The sequence below is a fragment of the Peromyscus eremicus genome, unplaced genomic scaffold, assembly GCF_949786415.1.
Source record: "Peromyscus eremicus unplaced genomic scaffold, PerEre_H2_v1 PerEre#2#unplaced_269, whole genome shotgun sequence".
Classification (NCBI taxonomy): domain Eukaryota; kingdom Metazoa; phylum Chordata; class Mammalia; order Rodentia; family Cricetidae; genus Peromyscus; species Peromyscus eremicus.
In genome coordinates, this window is record NW_026734505.1 from 194,665 (window position 1) to 216,467 (window position 21,803).

A 21,803-nucleotide genomic window follows, 5' to 3' on the forward strand; every position below is an offset into this window, starting at 1 on the left:
GAGAGTTCTCAGAAATCCGACTCGTTTCTCACTGGAACTCAAGTTTTGGCCAAAGATTGTAGGGAAAACAAACAAACAAACAAACAAAAAACAGAAACAAATTTTCAAACCTTCGGCTATGTCTTTGGTGTCTCTTACTAAGAAACCTTTAGAGGTCTCACCTAACCATACTTCTCAATGTCCTCACATGCTGCAAATTCAAAGTAGTCGGGGCTTCTTACTCTAGTTTCTATTCTCCTCAAGGTCACAATGGTCAAAGGCATGCATATTCCACATGAGGATTTGGGGATGGTGTCAGTAGCAAAAGTGGTTTGAGAACATGTGGTGTGTGTCTACTTCTTGGTGTGTGTGTGTGTGTGTGTGTGTGTGTGTGTGTGTGTGTGTCTACTTCTTGGTGTGTGTGTGTGTGTGTGTGTCTACTTCTTGGTGTGTGTGTGTGTGTGTGTGTGTGTGTGTGCAAATCAATGTGTACATTTTAAAATCCCAGGAGTTCTACAATTTGAAGATGTCTCTTGCTGGGTTTATAACCTGAAAATACCCAAGAAGACTTTCATTTGATCCCTCATAGTGTGTTATAATTAGCATCAGCTTTTCTTCTTCTAATTTTAAATCTGAAATGCTAGCAACGATTATAAATGCAGCATTGATTTATTAACAGGCTTTTCTCAGAAATGAAAATGAGCATTATCACATTAAAATGTCGTGCATAATTTTTAAAAAATATTAAAATGGATAAAAAGTAGTAATTTTAGATCAAAGGAAATCCAGTGTGTGTTTATTCCCCATATGATGCAGGGAAAACCTAGAGGATAAGAATTGGTGATTTGAATTTTGTTCATTACTTTCCAGACAGTAAGAAAATAGGCTAATTGTCACTATCAGAAGATATTTGTTTCAATTCTCATTTGTTTTTGTGTTTTGGGTGGCTTTTAGTTTCACTGGTTTCAGTATAATGGCTTTTGATCCATGAGACACTGTAGCCTAAGAATGACTGACGGAGCACATTCAGAGAGCCATGAACCTTGGACACAAGCCCATCTTGCTGTGGTACATCTGCAGCTGGAACTGCTCAGGGTCAGTGGGTGGTTGTTCAGATCTGGACTCCTAAGGACTCCTGCTGCCTGGGACAGACATCTGAATGTATGTCAGTGGCAGACTCCCAAGGCATAAGACACTGTAACTGCACAATTCAGAGAGGTCTGATGCAGTGATAGGTACTGTGGCATGTCTGAATGTCACTTATGTCAATCAGTCTCTGCCCCTGTCACCAGCCAGGGTCTGTGCTGCATAAAGCTGACTGTACAGTAACCACAGTTAGATGACTAAATGCCTCAGAATTATGCAGAATTAAGATGAGCTTTTTACATCCTTGGTCTTTGGCTTAAATTTTATTTCAGGAAAATCTGGAGAAATGTGTGTTGGATAGACAGACTTGTGCTGCAGTTGAGAATATGGACACTATAGAGAGCTGCTGTTTCATGTGCTAAAATATGACTAGCAATATTCCAGTCTCTGCGTGCTAATTCACTTATTCCTCACGACAGACTCATGAGATGAAGTAAGTGCTGTTCTAGCTCTTCACAGATGCTGTGGGGTGGAAAGTTGGCTCAGCTGTTAATGGCTCTGGCTCACAACTAAAAGGACAAGAGAAGCTAAATGATTATACAACTTACCATAGCTGAAAACATCACTTATTCATTTGTTCATTCATTCATTCATTCATTCATTCATTAGTTAGACACCAAGGATCTGGGAAAGCAAATGTACTCACATATTCCTCTCTTTCCTTCAGTCTTCCTTGGGAATCTCTTTGCTCTAACCCTAGATGAAATTGATATAAATCTGCACATCAGAGCAGAGTAAGCAGCCACAGTAGAGACAGAATTAAGATATAAGCAGAGCACACCTGGCATGCATCCACACACTGGTAATTACCAATTACCACATTGACACCCTACTCATGCCCAGGGAAGATGCAGAATTGCTTCCTAGGATGGAGAGGTGTCCTCTTAACAGAAAGACAGAGTTAGTGAAGAAGTACTCTGTTTGGACTCTAGACTCAGAGTAATCAGTACAAACCAAAGCAACAGTGAGCCAACTAGAGTTAGCAAAAATTACAACAAAAAACTGGAGCCTAACTAATTTAATTTTAGAGTGTTAGTACTTGGTAAGAGAGCATCAGATGAGCTGATAAAGCAACAATCTCACAGTCACTTTCTGTGGGAGTGTGCTTACAGCAAGAGGCACAGGAGCACTGAGCTGAGTGGCTGAAGAATAGTACCCTGTGAAAGAGGGGCTGCAAGCCTCTCCAAAGCCAGTCATTATGGAGCAGCCTTAGTTGTTGAGGCTGCCTTGTTTACTATGCAAGGCTTGCTGGTGGGTAGTGGTGAAGACAATGTTTCCATCATAGAGATCTACTGAACTAAACTATCACTCTAGACTTTCACTGGAGTCCATGCTTTTTTTAAAAATCATTTTTTTTTGTTTTTTTGAGACAGGGTTTCTCTGTGTAGCTTTGCGCCTTTCCTGGAACTCACTTGGCAGCCCAGGCTGGCCTCGAACTCACAGAGATCTGCCTGGCTCTACCTCCTGAGTTCTGGGATTAAAGGCGTGTGCCACCACTGCCCGGCTAAATCAATTTTTAAATGTAGTTGCAGTTGGGTGAATCCCTTGCCAACATCACTTAGATAATCGACAGTGATTCTATCTGAGCAGCAATTACACTGAATAATGTTTTATAGCGTTAGTCTAGTTATTACTTTCAAGTATTATTATTATGTGAGTATCCCATTAGATGTCTGTAATTCATGCAATTTTTGTAATATACATCATATGTACTCACCTATAGAAAGGTGCATGAATGCATGTGTGTGTGCATGTGTGTGTATAAGTTGTATCATATATAGTAAGTAGCTTTATATTGCCACTGTCGTTTTGATGTTGTCAAGTAGAATATGAGAAAAATGACATACCAGTTTACATGGACATAACCATACCGACTTTCTATATATTTATCTTCCTATATTGTTCTCTATGACTTTATAACAGATGTCCACATTCTTGGTGGCATCACACATCTTGTTTTCATCTTACATATCTGTAGGTCAGAAGTCAAAGTGGGCTTCACTGAGCTGCAACCAGGATATCTATTTCCTTTCCTGATCCAGTTTATAAAGGCCACTAATACATGTGCATATATACTAATGTACACATATATTAGTATATACATATTTGCTGTACTGATGATGTACTGATAGACCTCATATATCTCATGCGTTCTAAATACTCTACTGTTGAGCTATATTCCTCACCCCTAGGCTTTACTATTTTATTTCCTGAATGTGCCAACATCCATGCTAACTGTATATTTCTCTTGGATGTTCATGTCTGAGATATTTCTCTGAGTTCTGCCTCACTTTGTTCAGGTCTTCACTGTAATGACAACTGTGTTGATCACATTTCATGCATTACTTCTTACAATTATCACATTCTCTGTGTCAATCAGAAACATATTCAACTGGCATTAAGCCTATTTTCCTTATATATTTTTAACCAGCTTGTTCCAGTTCATGTGTAAATATATTCCATTGGGCTAGAAACTTATTTTATCCATTTATTGATGTGATAGTTTGTATATGGGTTGAATGTGGCGATCCTGTGGAAACACTGAAGGGAGAAGATGTTTAAAAGGCAAAAGCAACTATAAACTCCTGCAGTCCTCAGGAGCTACAGTCAGAAGAGATGGTCAGAATGAGCTGTTGTTACAAGTCAACCCCTACCCTCAGCCACTTGCTGGCTTCCTATTTCTCATGAGATGTCTTCTTCTTATATGTTTCCATGCTGTGTGATCTTAAACTTCACCAGAGGCCAAAACAAATAGGAATCCCCAGTCTTGGAACTTCAGCCTCCAAACTTTGGTGAAAAAATTACCCTCTTTACTATACAGAGTCAGGTTGCCTTAGGCATTTCGTTATTATAACAGTAAGAACAGCAGCAATCCCAAACAATCTGACTGCTATATCCAGTGCAAGTGAGTTAGACAGAGCCCCCATGTCCCCACAGTTTGTACTTGAAGATCCTTTAAAAAGGAGCAAGCTAGTCTTTAAAAAAGATTTATTTTATGTGTATTTGCCTGTAGGTGTGTATATGCTCTACATACTAGTGAATACTACAGGTGTCCATGGAAGCCAGTGATATGGTATCCTCTGGAGCTGGAGTTACAGGAGACTGTAAAATACCTCTGTGATTCCTGACTTCATAAAATCTTAGATACAATTTACTCAAAGAAGTCTGCCAATGCACTCGTGATAAATATTTATCATGTATTTTTTTTACAGTTGAGTATCTTCACAAAATGTCTTCTGAGAATTAAATATGATAGTTTTCAAGCACCTAATAGCAGGCCTAAAATATCACTAATTCTTCTCACCCTGTCTGGTACCTATTTGTAGTAGAAATACATTTTCTCAATATTTTGATATTTTTTCTTTATGTCTTTCTTATTCTTTTTGTTAGCATTTTGTTTCTTGAAAAATATTCTCCTGGGCCAGGGAGATGTCTGAATGGACAAGAGCATACACAGAAGACCTGAGTTCAGTTTCCTTCTTAGGAACTCACAGCTTCTTGCCACTCTAGCTCCAGGAGATCTGATGCCCTCTTCTGGCCTCTATGGGCACTGCACTCAAGGGCAGGTAACAACACAGACACATAAGCATACACATAATTAAAATTAAATAAATCTTTTAAAAATTTATGCATAAGCACTTGTGTGCTGTAACTATATGCTGAAGAAATAGATATATATATAAATATATATATAATAAATATATATAAATATATATATTTATATATACACATTATGTATAATACAGAAAATATGCACATATACAATGTATGGATACATGAAACAGAAGTTTTCTTGAAGTAAAACCTTCTAAATAAGTTAGGTGCTTGAAAACTATCACATTTAATTCTTAGAAGATATTTTATGAAGATACTCATATGTAGATAAATACATGATAAATATTTATTACAAGTGCAATGGCAGACTTCTTAGAGTAAATTGTACCCAGGATTTTATGAAGTCAGGAATCACAGAAGTGTTCAGTTTTGAGTGATAAAGGAGTAAACTCAGTGATGCCTTCAGTACATCACAAAACTTGAAGGTAATCATTTCCTTAGTAATTTTGCTTATTTTCAAGGTCAGGTAATTTTTTTAACTTGATGTACTAGTGTAATATCAAACAAGGTAATGCTAATTACTGTACAAATAACCTCCTAAATACAATGTCCCAGATAAAACAGATGTTTGGCTTTTGCCGTGTGAGCCAAAGGATCACCATCCCCTTGGTTGTCTTCCCCAGGTCTTCCCATCTCCGTCTCTAACTGACCTGAACTTTGGTACAGATATTGTATTAATCAATGGTTAACAATAATGAGTACCAGAACTTGAAAAGTTTTGACAAATCAGGGCTGGAAGTGAAGCAGTTAATAAATATCCTCATGGTCTATTCATTGGGATGTAATACAGAGCTAAAATCAATAGGATACTGATATTGGATACATAGGATAAGTGTAATATAGCTCTGTCCCAGGAATAAGAATGAAGTGTTCTTTTTTTTAAAAAAAAGATTTATTTATTATATATAGAGTGTTCTGCTTGCATGTATGCCTGCATGCCGGAAGAGGGCATTAGATCTCATTATAGATGGTTGTGAGCCATCATGTGGTTGCTGGGAATTGAACTCTGGACCTCTGGAAGAGCAGCCTGTGCTCTTAACCTCTGAGCCATCTCTCCAGCCCAGAATAAAGGGTTTCATTGGTGGTGAAAAGACATGAGACATCTCAGGATTTTTGAAAAGTTAATTAAATACTACCAAATGTAAATTATTATTAGTGAACTAGTAAATATTTTAAGATTTTGGGACCACATATGGGTTTTTATTATAAAAAAAGAATGACACCAAACATATTCATGAATTGTACATTGATTTCAAAATAATGACATAATTAATAGAAAAGAAGGTAATAGGAAAAGGTTACTGGTTAACTTGTTTGTCTAATTGGATGCACTGAGAAATACCCTGCAGGACAGTAAAGCACTCCTCTCAGTGTGTCTAGTTTGGATTATTCACCCCCCTCAGGGCAGAGATGGCAGACCCAGTGGGTTTATCTTGTTCCTTATACCAGCATGAGTGTCTCAGACAGCTGTATAACTGAGAATCCCCACCCCAGCTGGAGGGATGAACACTAGTTGTCTTGATTTTGCTTTTCCTAATAAATTTACATGTTTTTGATATAAAAGAAAAAACCACTCCCTCTTTATGTGTTCCCTTTCTTTTATATTTAGCAGTATACAACTATGAACATTTCCCAAATCTTTCAGTTTTCAAAATGTCCTTCATATATTTTCATGTATTCCTTATTTCAGTTTGCTCAGAATATTTTCTATTCTTACATACAGTGTTACTGCTTTAGAGCATGCATCATAATATACACACCACACTCACACACACACACATGCATTCACACACACACACACACACACACACACACGAACATACACGTGCACACACATGCACACACACAGACACACACGCACATACACACACATGCACACACACATACACACATATACACACACACAGGCACACACACAGGCACACACACAGACACACACACATGCACACGCACATGCACACACACACACGCACGCACACACACAGAGACACACACACACGCAGTAGCAAGAACTAACATTGTCCTGATCCAGTGCAGTTGAGCTGCCCATGATACGTTTGCTGCTTGTTTCAGAAGGCATTTTCCTGAGAACAATTAAGACTAAACTCATAAATAAAAACCATTGTTTGGCTAAAAAGAAAAATTCCTCCATATCTATTTATCCCGACAAACTGCTCACTTGTTAAACAACTTCCCAAGGTCCATTTTAAACACTCAGTTTCTTGTATTAATCTTTGAAACTCTTCCATTCCAACCTTACAGCTTCAGTAACTGTGTTCATTTAAAAGACCCATCACAAGCCCCTGGGAACTTGACCTAAAGAATTCTGTGAAGCCAATGTTTCCCTGTAGGTCGTGAGTTTGAAGAATATAAATGATATTTTCTCGAGGGCTGTCGCATAGCATGTTGTGGGATTCAACAACACTATATTAGATTTTCCAACTGTATCTGGAGAGAAGTGGATGAAATAGACCTGCAGTGTTGTTTGTAATGCTCGCTTTATTATTTTCTATGTGATTGATGTATGTCACAACTGAAAATTATAAAACAATGTAGCGAGACAAGAGGAATGAAAAACTGCATGAGATTCTATTCTTGATAGCTTTTATACAATAATATATATCATTATCATTAAACTGCTTATGTCATTGGAAAGGCTAATAAATGAATGAAGTAGCCAATATTATTAAGTTTATTTTACACTAAATTTACATCTCATATAGCTATAGGACAATGTATTCCTAATCAGATATTGTGGGAATCATTTAACTAAGTCTTTATAAGACTTATTTTCCAATTAATTTCATTTATGTACAGGGGTGTGTGTGTGTGTGTGTGTGTGTGTGTGTGTGTGTGTGTGTGTGTGTGTGTTTGCGTGTGTGTGTGTGTGTGTGCGCGCGCGCGTGTGCATGTGTGTGTGTGTGTGTGTGTGTGTATGTGCACTTGTGAGTACAGGTGGCTGCAGAAGGAGAAGCCAGAGATGGGGTCAGGTTCCTTGAATCCAGAGTAAGGGGTCTGTCAGCCGTCCAATATGGGTGCTGGGAACTGAACTCAGGTCTTCTCCATAGACACTAAGGGCTCATAAGTGCTGAAGCATCTTTCTAGCCCCCAATGAAGCCCTTAAATGCATCTCTGATCGTATTTATGATAACTTTCACTGGAGCGCACATGTAATTTATTGAATAAAGTACGCTTTTGTACTGATCTTAAATTAGCTTCTCAGTGTCTATGTGATGGTGATGTAACTTGGGAGTTGCTTGGGAATTAGCATAGTGCCCTCCTGGTCAACACTTGAGGATGGGGAGGAGACAGAGTGGAGATGAGTCTCAGGTATGTCCTGCGTTGGGAAACAGAACCAGAACATGTATTAGCATACCTTGGGTGCTTCCTCCCTGCTGAGATTTGTTCTTGGACAAGGCACTTCCCTTTCTCTGAGGCAGTGTTGTTTGCATATTTGTTTGCCCTTGAGACAGGGTTGCTCTGTGATAAACTGAAACTCACTTCATAAGAGCCATCAAGACTTTACTTGTTTTCTAAAACTTTAAGATTATCAAAGATCCTTAAGGGGCCCTAGCTTAGTGCTCTATATCACTAGGCTGATAATTTATAGGCAGTAGGACTTGCCTTTATCTATTAAATAAAACCCCAAAAGTTAATAATATTTGGTATAATCCATATAAAGGAAAGTGCTTTAAGCAGATAAAATGAAATTACACATTATTTTAAAATATAAAAAAATTTTCACTTTCAAAATTCAATTGCAAGTACGAAACTGGCAAGCTTTCTTTGAGCAATGTTAATATAAGTTGCCATTTCCAATAGAAATGTTTCTCAGCCTTCAGTAAAATCTATAAAGGTCTTTAGTGTTAAACGGATCTGTAGGTCATGTGGGAGGCTGTTTGTTTCAGTTTCATAGGTTGATAATTCTGAAGTCATAAAAGTTGCTATAGCTAATGTCAAATTGTTGCATAAATTAAGGATGGTAATTCAGGATTCTTTTTTATAACTTATATGTAGCACATTTTCCTCAAATCCATGGTGTGAAAAATAAAAGACAGATAAAGGTCAGATATGATTGTGGTTTAATTTTAGTTTTATTTAATTTCTCTTGAGTTCTTATGCCATATATTTGGCATTGTACATGAAACCATAGTAATGTACAAAGCATTTGTGCTTTAGAAGTTGTATTAGTTGTGTTAGTCAGGGTTGTCTACGTGAACAGAACTGATAGAATGGACATGTATGTGTATATGCATGCATGTTTGTTTGTATGGGACTTATTAGAGTGACTTCCAGGCTGTGGTCCAGCTAGTCCAACAATGGCCATCTTCTGATGGAAAGTCCAGAATGTAACAGTTGTTCAGCAAATAAGGCTGGGTGTCTCAGCTGGTTCTCAGTATATGTCAGAATCCTGAAGAAGTAGGCTCTAATGTCAGTGAAGGAATGCCTTGGCAGCAGGATATATGAATTTACAAGTGAGAATGAGGGCAAGCATGCAAAAAGCAAAATCTTATTTCTCCCATATCTTTTATATGTTCCACAAGATGTGGCCCAGTCTTAGGATGGGTCTTCCCACATCAAATAATCCAGTTAACTAAAAATCCCTCACAGTTGTACCAAGTTGCTTGGGTTTTTAGTGAGTTCCAGATGTAGTCAAATTGATAGCAAATGATAATTATCATAGAAATTTATTACCATTTGACAGGGAAAAAATCTTGTTTGATATTTCACTCCATTACTTCATTTCTTTGTTTTCTTACCTCTTTCCCTTTTTACCTCTATTTTTCTTCATCTTTTTCATATTTATGTTTAATAATTCTTGGAGGGTCAGAAAAGCTGTTTACAGTAAAGCAACACTTCTGCATTTTTATAAAATCTGATAAAAAATAGTATTTCAAACTGTACAGTCACCAGAAGTACACAGTTATCAAAAATGCACACATTTCACTTGGCACTTCTGCATTTTTATAAAATCTGATAAAAAATAGTATTTCAAACTGTACAGTCACCAGAAGTACACAGTTATCAAAAATGCACACATTTCACTTGGCATCTCCAGCACCTTCAGCTTTCTGTGCCTGGTCTGTTTTGGCATCTCCATTTTCTGCAGGATTATTCTCATCCTTACCAGCATCTACTTTCCCCTTCTTGTACTTGCGGACCTTCTCTCCCTTCTTTGCAGGGGCCTTTTTAGGCTTGGGCTCTGGCTTTGGAGGAGCAGGTTTAGCAGACAACCTTGCAGATCTTCTCTGTGGCTCATCCTTCACCTTGGCTTTATCTCCTTTAGTATCCCCTTCAGCCTTTCTTTTGAGCATGGCGGCGGCCAGGGACGTCCGTGCTGAAGGCGGGGATGCAGTGGTGCTCGGGTTTGGTCCGTCCGGGGGTCGTTCTCTCTGTTTCTTCACACTCCTCAAGACTAAGTTACTCTTGACTAGTTCCTCCAATAAATTTCAAATATACAGTGTGGCCTAAGTTTTGTACAGTGTACCACACTGTAAGTAGATAATGCTGGCTTTGTCCAAGGTCTCCAAGTACGTAGAGGCATTGTCTACAGGTGGTACACTCCATATCTTGCAGTTCAATAAACTGATCTAGGCAAGGAACATTTTTATTCCTTTAAGTTTTTAAAAATGCTATTGTAAAGGCAGGAAAAAAAAGTACTTTTAAACCAATAATGTTGGGATAGCTAGATGACCCTGGGGGAGAAATCAAACTCAATTCCTACGTAGTGTCTACAAGATACTTTCAATTACATATATAAAAAAAATCATACCAAGGTAAAAATTCAGTACTTCCAGATAAATACAGGAGACTTGCTTAAGACTTTGTAGTAAGAAATCAAAATAACCTGTAAGAGTGTCACAGACTTTCCCTAGAATTTTATATACAAAAACAGCCAGTGAGAAAAAGTTAAAACTGATATACAATAGTTATACCCTGCATATTTTAAACATTATTTGTGTTTAGGGTACATAAAGAAAATTTACTTGTCAATGGATCAAAACAGGTAAACATATTCATCAGAAACTAAAGATGACAAGGAGGCTTGCTCAGATATTTTACAAAAGAATATATGAAAGTAAATAATTAGATTAGTAGACATTAAGAGAATGCAAATAAAAGTTACAATTTAAGGAAACCATAATTTGAAAACATCCCAGAGCCATAGATTAACTGGGATCCCACATCAATTCAGAGTGTAAAGTGGATACCGTGTTTGGGAATCATTGTGGAAGTTTTAACTTAGTGTACAATGGCCACGTGATGCAGTAATTGTCTAATAAATTCATAACTATATCACAAAAGCATAATGTTGAATTAAGTAATGCTCTGGGCAACATAAAGTGGACACGGCATGTGCACTGTGTGTATCTTGTTTTTGTTTTTGTTTTGTTTCTACCAGGCTTTAGAACCGGGGAAACTAAAGATAAAAACCAAAATAAGAGCTTTCTGATGCAGCCTGTGGAATATGCAGCAGAGGTATGTGAGGAAACCGTTTGAAGTGTTTTAAGAATTATCAATCTTTGTTGAGACAGCAGTTCTTGGCTGTATGCAATTTTTGAAACTTAGTGAAAACACGTTTGAAATGTGTACATTTTATTGGATCTGAGGCACATTGGCAAATGTGATACAGATGTTTATTAATGTGGCCACCTAGTTTTCTTAAATATATTACATGTTTTTTTGCCTACTATCTAAGTATTGCACTGTAGTCCCCACATTCATTGGATAATGCTGGGTCCAGTAGGCAGAGTAAGGAATAAGAATGGAGATTTTCTCACCAAAAATGTAAAGGACAACAAGCTTCAATTTAGTGCTTCATGATGTCATGATGTAGCTTTCCTTACCTGAGGGAGGAATATATTTTTGATGGGGAAAACACACACACACACACACACACACACACACACACACTTTGAAGGATGGCTGTAGAAGAAAGATAATTCTACCTACTTAGTCATGAGTCTGTACCAGGAAACAAATGAATTTCTTGTGTCTATAAGAAGCAGGACTGGGAATTTCATTTACAGATGCTGGGAATGGCTGAGCTTTATGAAGTGCTGAGGGAGCCAATTAATGACAGCATCTTGAGTAAAGAGTTTATGAATATGTATAGTTTTCAGGCTCCATAACAATTGATGCTAGATGCAGCCAGATGGGGTGAATGGAGAAAATTCTCCACGTTCGTTATTAATTCCAGAAAAAGTATATAAAAGAAAAATAGATTGCATCAACATCTATATTTCTATGATTTCTAGAGAAAGGGTGAAACATGACATTTTAATTGTAATAATATTGAATGATTGATTATTCCATAGAGAAAGATGAAGCCAAGCACAAGTGTGTATTACCAAGTCTAGGTCACGATTGTACCAAGAAGATGCACATCAGTGTAAAGTATCCTTGGAAGAAGGATTCATTATTAAAAATAAAACAAAACAAAAAACTTCAACATTATTAGTTTGAGATGGATACATGAAATCAGCAAAATATGTTTGTGTGTATCTGTATCTGTCTATCTGTGCATATGTGTAAAAGGGAAAAGGGTGAGTAAAGGAGAGGGAGGGCATGTGAGAGGGAGGAAGGCAGAGAAACAAGTAAAATTGCACTTAATATGTAGCTCCTCCTTCTCCATAACCCCACACTGTAGCTGCCTTCATTGGAGTTTCATTCATAGACCTTGTTGAGAACCAGGCTACCCTTCTCTCATTCTAATGGGGGTAATAGTACTCAATGTGTGTGGGAATTACAATTCTGCAGAAATGTGATGAGGTTGTATGCTTATGTACTGGGGGTGCTTCACGCTGGCTCATCTGGACAAAATGTGCAATTTTTAATCATTTTGATCCAATGTTTGAAAATTGTTGTTGTTAAACCTTCAATTACAGAGAACTCTCATGATGGTATTTTCATAGCTAAGAAGCGTATAACACATTTTGGGTATCTATTCTTCTGTTGATTGACATCAAAGCTGACTCTTGAATTTAACTGCTGCAGATGGTTTGACCATGAGCATAGAGATACAGTTGTCTCTGTGGCACACCGCCTTAGAGTTTTTCATGTATATATTCACACACTAGGTAAGCTATCACTCTGTCTTATGGTAGATCTAACTTTAGGTTTTGGAGGAACCACCATACAGATTTTCAATAGCCATGAAATCAATACTACTCTGACACAGGGGCCACTTGGTCCTAACTCAAGTCCCGTTTGGACACTTTGCTTTGTGCTTTATCCCTTGCATTAGTTTGAGGGCATTTTCAATGTCCTGGTAACACAGCTGAAATAAATGCAGCCAGGAGTACTGATTTTTTTCTTTGACAGTAATTATCTATTTTGTCCATTACTATTCTCTTCTCATTGTGTACCCAAGTTTTTGAATTCTTTGGGTCCTAGTAGTAACTCATATGCAGGATTAGTATTTTTAAAATAAACCTGGATTACTCATCAACCGAGGCATGTAATGAAAAAAGAGATTAATGTGTAATAAAATAACTCAGAACACTGGAGGCAAGAACCAAGTCACATGCATGGGAATATAGCTTGTGTGAGATCTGTCACTGAGGTGATGAAAATGAGAGGAAGATGATTAGTAGAGAGTTCACCAAGTGATGGTATCTCAGCTGTCTCCTGAGAAATGACTTAGCTTTGCACAAACTTTCATGAAATTCCCAGATGCATTATGTAAGGAGGAGACCATACACAAGAACAAACTTTCTAACAGAGAGGCATGAAGCAGAGCTATGTTTAATAATTCCCATTTCCAATCAACATTACAATGGGAAAACCTAAACTTGAGGAAAATTCAGGGAAAGAAGTGGGACTCTGTCATTAAGTCAATGGTGTTCAGCTTCAGAGTACTCTAATGGGAAAGGTCCCAACCCTGAGAGCCTCAACTTGGCCTTCTTATCAGAATGCTGGTGAGAGGAGAGTTGGTCCTTATTTGTTCCTCTTCCTTGCCCACTTTTGGTTCTCTCCTACACTACAAAGAGTAGTATGTGTTGCTTATGCCTTTGACATCTTGGACAGTACAGCTTTTCCCCCACCAGAGAGGCATCAACATACAATTGGGTACCATGTTGTTCTCATCTTTGGGAAAGAAAATGGGCAGAAGAGAAGCAGAGTGATGCTCTTCAGTGTATGATGTCAGCCTTTCATGTTTACTATAAAAACCTAGAGAACTTCATGCAAAATACTGTCAGTTACTGAATATGTCAGTCATGAATTAGTGTAAGGCATAATAGGAATAATTTTCCTTGCCTGAGGATGCAACATAGTACTTACATGTCAACTTTCTTAAAAAACAAAAACAAAAACAAAAAAAACCCTTCATTTATGTCTTGTATAGTGTGGCACACACCTTTAATTCCAGTGCTTAGGAGGCAGAGGCAGGTCTATCTCCATGAGTTCAAAGCCAGATCGATCTATGTAGAAAATCTCTTGAGCAGCCAAGGGCTACATTGAGAGACATTATCTTTTTTTTTTTTTTTTTTTGGTTTTTCGAGACAGGGTTTCTCTGTGTAGCTTTGCGCCTTTTCCTGGAACTCACTTGGTATCCCAGGCTGGCCTCGAACTCACAGAGATCCGCCTGGCTCTGCCTCCCGAGTGCTGGGATTAAAGGCGTGCGCCACCATCGCCCGGCGAGAGACATTATCTTAAAAATAAATAACCTTCATTTATTAAAGTACTGCTTGATAAATATTGAAGAAAAAAAGAAGAAATGAAGTATGGCTTACAGCTACCATTACAGTCAGTAAACAGCTAAATAAAGTGTACAGAGGCATTAACCAGCTGTAAATTGCACCATGCAGTTCAAGAAGAGAAGTTAACACAGGTCTTTATTGGGGGATTTATTAATGCAACTCCACATAGTTAAAAGTAAGTTTATTTTGGGGTAATTTACAGCCAGTAAAGGGGTTGATTACAGGGTCTGGGAGAGGTGAAGTGCAGTCCAGCAGTGTTCTCTGGAGAACTCTGCTTGGTTTACCATCCAGCATCTAGGATCACAAGGAACCAAGAGAGCCTGCATATCCAGATCTCAGGTCTTAAGCACTCCCTTCTCGGCCCTGCCTCAAGGGCAGGTCAGAGGTAGGCATGACAGTTGCCAGAAGCCTCGCTGGGGATGGTACTTTCAGGTCAAAGCTGGAACAGCTACCCACTACAGGGTTTCACAAATTCAGTCTTCTAAAGAGACTCCCCCAGGATTGGGAACAATCACCTTTGATGAAATAAGACTAACAGATCTCTGTGCTGAGCCTCAGGTCACACTGACCCTGAAATATTTGTTCATTTAGTTAAGAAAAGCAAGAGGCCAACATGAGAGGAACTGAACTGGCTTAAACTGGAAAGAGGATCTAAGATGCTCTGGTTCAAACAGATTTTCCAACTGTTCTTTCCAATGTGCAGTGAAAGGATAGCTCTTCCCCACACTAGCTCACACCAGGAGACCATGTGGCTTATAATGCCTCAATTGTTTACACTTTAATGAGGAAAAAGTACCAATTAACCAACTTTACTGTGTCTTTCATTTATTTATTTATTTAAAATTTGTTTTTCATTTATATACCTACCAGTCCCCCCTCTCAGCCCTCCCCCCATCTACTTCTCCAAAAAGTTAAGGCCTCCCATAGCGAGTCAACAAAGCTTGGTACATTCAGTTGAGGCTGGACCAACCCCCTCCCCCCCATGTCAATCTCTGTACAAAGAAAATAGCAGAGAGGGGAGACTCAATGAATGAACTGAAACATGTGAAGTTCAACCACATTTTCTGTTAACATTTCATGCACTAATTGTGTCTTGACCATTGAAAGCAAGGAAATCCCACTGTTTAGTTACTATCTGTAGAGAGTTTGGGATTTCCAAGTAAGGGGAAGTTAGACAGGAGCCTGTGCCCAACTTTTAGAATAACAGCATTTACAAGGACTTTGGGATACATTCCAAGAAAATAGAAAACAAAGCTCCACTCACATGAAATATGGCTTTTATCATTTATTTCAGATGGTTTTTACACAGCCTTTTTTTTTTGCCTATGCTGGTCAGCTTAAAGGGCCTGCTCCACAAATAATCTTCACCTGTTGCTTCCAGATGAGGGTTGACTGATCTTTAGTGTCACTGATCTTCTGACAGTGTAAGGAAGTTGTGAACTCTTCCCTTAGAAAAAGGCATTTTGACCCCAACACCTCATTCAGACATTTTCATGGAGGGAATGCCCATGGTGCAGCCTATGTGTGGGAGATCTTCAGGACCGGGGGACTCTGTCCATAGCAGTTGTGTGCAGCGGTTCCTGCTATAGCATTACTTGCATGCAGTAGGTACTTACTCAGTGCAGCTTCGGCAAATGCTACTTGATGGAGTCTATGCTTAATATACTTCATGAACTGTAATAGTTACCTTCTTATGAGAAATTGAATCTTCAATACAAAAGATCAAATTCAGTTACTTTTTAGGGCTGTGTTTATAGTGAACATTTTCTATAGATTCTGTTATATATGTAGTAGTGTCAACTTTTTGACCAACCTGTGCAGATCTTGTCTTCTGGACCCATGATCTGAGGACCTGAAAGGATGGGGCAGACTACAGTCTAATGCTGTAGACAACTAAAGCAATAAATCCACGGGAGTCTGTTTAAGAAGTATTAGGGAAATTTATTAAGGTGAATTGAGAAAATACATCATGAATACAGACCACGGTAGACAGCTGAAGTCATCCTCTGATCTGACCAGGAGCGAATCTACCTCTCAGGCAGGAGCAGGGAAAAGGGGAATGGGACCCTTCTCCCTCTCCTTTTAAGAGGTCATGTACAGCAGCAGAAAGCATCACCTCCTTTGGGCCCTATAGCCAAAGGTCATTGGCGGAATAAATACCACTACAGAGAGCCTTGCTTCAGTTTCAGTATACTTTATACATAGAAGTAACAAAAAAAGCAATGATCCAAGGACGGCTGTTTGAGTTCAGCAAAGCATGATCAGAAAATAAATGTAAATAAATGTCAATAACCTCATACTAAATATTAATAGAGTTAACCTTTCCCAGAACTTTCTCAGGTCAGATCAATTTAAACACAATTGCCTGGAATATACTATAGATTATATCTAGGAAAGCAGGAAAGCAAGGCAGAAGGCCATATCCAGATTCAGGTAAACTGAGGACGGCACTCCACACATCCTTTCACCAGATTGGGTTCTATAGCTATGCTCTGACATCCAGCAAGAATAGACATGTCTTGTAAATTGAATGTAAATGTTTAACACAGGAGACATGAAATCACACCCATGACCAATCCAGTGAACAAAATGCACCTGAGGTAAAAGGCCCTCTGCCTCTTTTCCTGGAGACTCTCTCCCAGTTCCTCAAGGCAGTGTTCACCATGGGTCATTCTTTTGACTGTTTTTGGACACAGTAGTAATGTTTAAGAACATATTCTAGTATCAAATGGTGAAACTAAATTCATTTAGCAAAGTGAGAAAAATATTTAGCAAATATATTTTTTATGTTAATTAAACAAGTAAAAGCACAAAATTGTAGCTAAATATTCGGCACAGTGTGATTAACATTTAGTTGTAATTATTGTAAGAATGAATTTGTTACATAAGTTTTACTTTCTCATGTCCATGTTTAATAAAGCAACCATCTAGAAAATTATGGGAACTGACAATTTACTTTTCAGCTGAAAAATAAGTGTGTGTGTGTGTGTGTGTGTGTGTGTGTGTGTGTGTGTGTTTCATAGAACTCCTATTGAGAAGACCAAACCTCCTTTGGATTAGGAACTGAGAGAAGTGGTAATTTAATCACTCAGATTAATTTGAAGTTGATGTGAAATAACTGAAAAACTATAGATTGTAGATTCAGAATGGCTGTCATTGATCTCCTGACGAATCAATCTGCCTCGAATCTTTGGCATTAGCACTGCTAGTTCATTTCCTCAGAAAACTGTGACATTTTTCTTTTCTTTTTAATGAAAAAATTGAGAGAATACAGTGACTAAGCATTGCTGGGCTTGGCAGGGTCACTGTTTCAGGGCCTCTTTCCTGGCCCTTCCTAGTTTCCTCCTAAAGCCATTCCATGCAAATGAGAGAATTGGGGGTGTCAGCTGTGGCAATGAAGCTTGGTGATAGATCTCCTCCATGTCTGCTTCTCCTAGTGATGCAAGAGAGGGCATTCAGAGTCTCATGGGCCGTGGACATGAGGATACTATGGCTGACCAGGAAGCGAACAGATGGGGCCACAGTGGCAAGGACCCCAATCACTACAGACCTGCAGGACTACCTGACAAATACTGAGCATCCTCCTTACTGCCTCAGGAGGCTGTGCTGCGGGCTCTGGGGTCAGGACATGGGGTTCTTCACTTTTGTGTCTACTGTGGGTGTGGAGGACATACAGTGCACAAATAATAAATTTGTAAGAGATGAAGTTTCCTGTCATTGTGTTTTAGTGGGTGGAGCTGTTTGGTATAAAGGGTCAATACTAAACACAGTGGGGAATAGAATATTTAGGCTTAGGACTGATGTTCTCAGAAGTTACATAGAGAGATAGCTCTGATGACTGCCCCATTCCCCATTTAGGCTCAGGTTCCTGCTTTGCAGAAGAAACTGCCAGATATTCTATAGGACACAGAGAGAAGCAACTAAGAAACTCTAGGCGTATAGGCTGAAGAAAGATGCCCAACATTTCAGAGGAACTTTGAATGACTATACAGGCAAGCAGCTGTCTCTGTCATTTCCAGAATTTTTAGAAGTTGCTTAAAATGGTACTTCCTATTTACTTAGGTAATATTATATCTTTCTGAGGTCTTTGATGTAGTTGAAGACTAGATAGTTATAATTTTCCTTGGCTATGATAAAAGATAAATTGGATATGGAACTTTAGACTCACAAATATAGGATAAATGATAGAATATTTTCTTTAATTTTGCCAAATACAAATAGACTAGATATTGTAACTGTAATTCTTGCTTGATAACAGTTCTATTATATGTAATTTTACTATGTTAACATTAAAATGTTTCTTTTTGATTACACAGAGAAGGGGAAATGCTGTGAGGTATTACTTTTGTACACTGGTTTAATAAAATGCTGATTGGTCAATAGCAAGGCAGAAAGTATATGTGGGGCAAGCAGATGAGGAGAATTCTGGGAGAAGAAAGGGTTGAGTCAGGAGTCACCAGCCAGACAGAGAGGAAGCAAGATGAGAAGGCAGAACTGAGAAAAGGTACCAAGCCACATGGCAAAACAAAACTAAAAGAATTATGGGTTAATTTAAGTGTAAGAGCTTGTCAGTAATAAGTCTGAGCTAATGGTCATAGAGTTGATAATTAATATGTCCCTGTGTATTTATTTCGGTCTGAGTGGCTGCAGACCAGGTGGGACACAGGGAAGCCCCCAACTACACTCGGAGAAAACTAAATTTTCACTTGCAAGTAGTTATCAACTGGAAATAGCTTCTGGGTTATGGATAGGGTTATGTGTCCAAATTTCTTTTCAAGTCTAGGACCCAATTTGGTGTAGACTCATGCAGGCCCTGTGCATGCTGCCACAGTCCTTGTGAAATTCAATTGTACGTCAATCTTCTTGATTTAGAGAACCTGTACTCTTGGTTTTCTCCATCTATTCTGGGTCCCACACTCTATCTGCCTCCTCTTTCAAAACACCCCCTGAGGCCTGAGGGGAAGGATTTGATAGAGACATCTGTTCTAAGCTAAGCAATCTAAATTCTTTCACTCTCTGCATAGTGTCTGACTGTAGGTCTCTGCACCTTAACCTATTATCCACTGGAGAAAGTCCTCTTGATGACTGAGCAGTTAACTATGAGTATGTCATAGATATGCCGTAGATATATTTGAGTATGCCATACTCTGAGTATGTGGAATATCATTAGGCGGTTTTTCTTCTTATGTTTTGTTTCATTTGGAAAGGTGTTATTTGGTTTCATACTAGATCCCCGACCTATCTAGTCACAGGTTCTTGCTTATCCAACCAGTGTCCAGTATATGTTCTATATCATGGTGTGGGCCTTAAGTCCAATAAGATATTGGTTGTTTACTCCCAAAAGATTTGTAGCACCATTGCACTAAGTATATTTTGTTGGCAGAACACCATTGTAGATCAAGGGGTTCATGGCTGTGTTACTGTTTATGTTTCCCCTTCGGTAGAGTACCTCCTTGTACCAAAGATGCTAGACTATAGGTGTGAAGGCTGTATGTAGGCACTAGTTTGACTTCTCTGTGTTCATGTTCAATGAGTTGTTGGTGTTCTATTCAACAGTTGATGTCTTGCTGTCATTTTGTAGATAACAACCTATAGTCCTGGCAATAACCTCAGTTATTTGGAGATTCACAAAAACCCCTTTGGCCAGCAGCTCAATTAGATGGAACCCAATCCTGCTAATGAATGCTTCATTTGGTGACAAGAGATGTCCTGTTGGAGCTCTGTCTCCCCAGTATTTGGTGATTTCATGTACATCATCTGCATATATGTATATATTTTAGGAATCTTTTTCTCTGTCAGATTTCTATACTACCCATTCAGATGGCTCTTAGTTTTAGCTGTCTCTCCATGTATTTCCTTCCTTGTCTTCTTCCCTTCTCCTTTCCATGATCCTCCACTTCCAGCTCCCCCTTATCTATCCATAATTGTTCTATTTTCCTTTCCTAGAGAGATCTACCTGTGCTCAGTTCTCTACTCTATAACAAACCTTGTGGTTATATGGATTTTTGCTTGGTTATGATTATGATTGCCTTAACAGCTAATATTTACATATAAGCTAGTATATACCTTATTTGTCTTTCTAGGTGTGGTATACTTCACTAAAGATGAGGTATTTTTTAATAAATATTTTTATTTTATAATTTAACTTTTTATCAGCCATGATTCCCCTGTCCTCCCTCCTCTCACGCCCCAACCTTACCCCCTCCAATCCACCTCCCATTCCCACCTCCTCCAAGGCAAGGTCTCCACTGGGGAGTCAGCTCAGCCTGGTAGATTCAGTTGAGGCAAGTCCAGTCTCCTCCTCCCTGCACCAAGGCTGAGCAAAATGTCTCAGCATAGGCCCTAGGTTCCAAAAAGCCAGCTCCTTCACTGAGGACAGGTCCTGGTCCCACTGCCTGGGGGCCTCCTAAACAGTTCAAGTTCATCAACTGTCTCACTTATCCAGAGGGCCTGGTCCAGTTTCATGGGGGCTCCTCAGCTATTGGTTCACAGTTTATGTGTTTCCACTAGTTTGGATATTTGTCCCTGTGCTTTATCCAATCATAGTCTTGATATCTCTTACTCATATAATCCCTCCTCTCTCTCACCAACTGGACTCCTGGAGCTCCACCTGGAGTAGTCTTGGCTGTGGTGACTCTTCACAGCAATAAAACAGTATCTAAGATGCTCACCAAGGACATCATCTGTGCATTTAAATACATTTTTATCTGTTGAAATGTGAAAATCATGTGTCAATAATAAATGACTTTATTAATGATCACTTGTGTGAAACACTTGACACTCTTCCTGAACTAAGGGTCTGGGACTAGAAATTGTCATATCTGGGTTATGTGCTTTCAGATTCCCAGATTGCAGCCATGTAAAGCTGCTCTAGTCTTCCTGCAGGTGTCCAACTGTCGCTTTTTTTTTTTTTCAACTGTCCCTTTTTAAACATGGCTTCTGGGAATCCTATTGGCTTTCTTTCATCTGCTTTATGACATCATTCCTCCCTCAACCAATCAGCACCAGATAAAGTCTTGAGGTTGCCGTGTGTGACCAAATGTGCCTCAGTACTGAGCATCTTTGATCCTGCACAGACGTGATTTTTTTTTACTGCGAAACCTAACAACCCACTCTCTCATCCCTTTATCCAGATCCTACTCCTGTTTTGTCCCCATTCCTTTATCCAGATCCTACTCCTGTTTTGTCCCCATCCCTTTACCTAGATCCTACTCCTGTTTTGTCCCCATCCCTTTACCCAGATCCTACTCCTATTTTGTCCCCATCCCTCTATCCAGATCCTACTCCTGTTCTGTTCCTGACTTGAAGATGTCAGGTAGGAAAAGAAACTTTAATGTTTGTTTAATTGGACAGCTCACT

The 21,803-nt window shown here is 38.8% G+C and overlaps 2 protein-coding genes across 4 annotated transcripts in view; one reads left to right on the forward strand and one right to left on the reverse strand.

The window, feature by feature from the left end:
* The window catches only part of LOC131901736 (STAM-binding protein-like), a 43,322-nt gene that overhangs the window by 1,963 nt on the left and 19,556 nt on the right, over window positions 1-21,803 (forward strand). Inside the window, exons 2-3 of one of the 3 annotated variants that reach the window (XM_059252818.1) lie at window positions 1,398-1,558; window positions 18,303-18,506. In XM_059252818.1, coding sequence (XP_059108801.1) covers window positions 18,485-18,506 — 22 coding nt within the window. In that variant the 5' untranslated portion in view covers window positions 1,398-1,558; window positions 18,303-18,484. Of the gene's footprint in view, window positions 1-1,397; window positions 1,559-18,302; window positions 18,507-21,403; window positions 21,760-21,803 lie in introns of those variants that run through there. The other 2 variants (XM_059252821.1, XM_059252819.1) reach the window with 2 other exon arrangements.
* On the reverse strand, window positions 8,816-10,545 carry LOC131901743 (non-histone chromosomal protein HMG-17-like). The gene has a single exon (XM_059252834.1). The coding sequence runs from the start codon at window positions 10,053-10,055 to the stop codon at window positions 9,783-9,785; it is 273 nt and encodes a 90-aa protein (XP_059108817.1). The 5' UTR covers window positions 10,056-10,545; the 3' UTR covers window positions 8,816-9,782.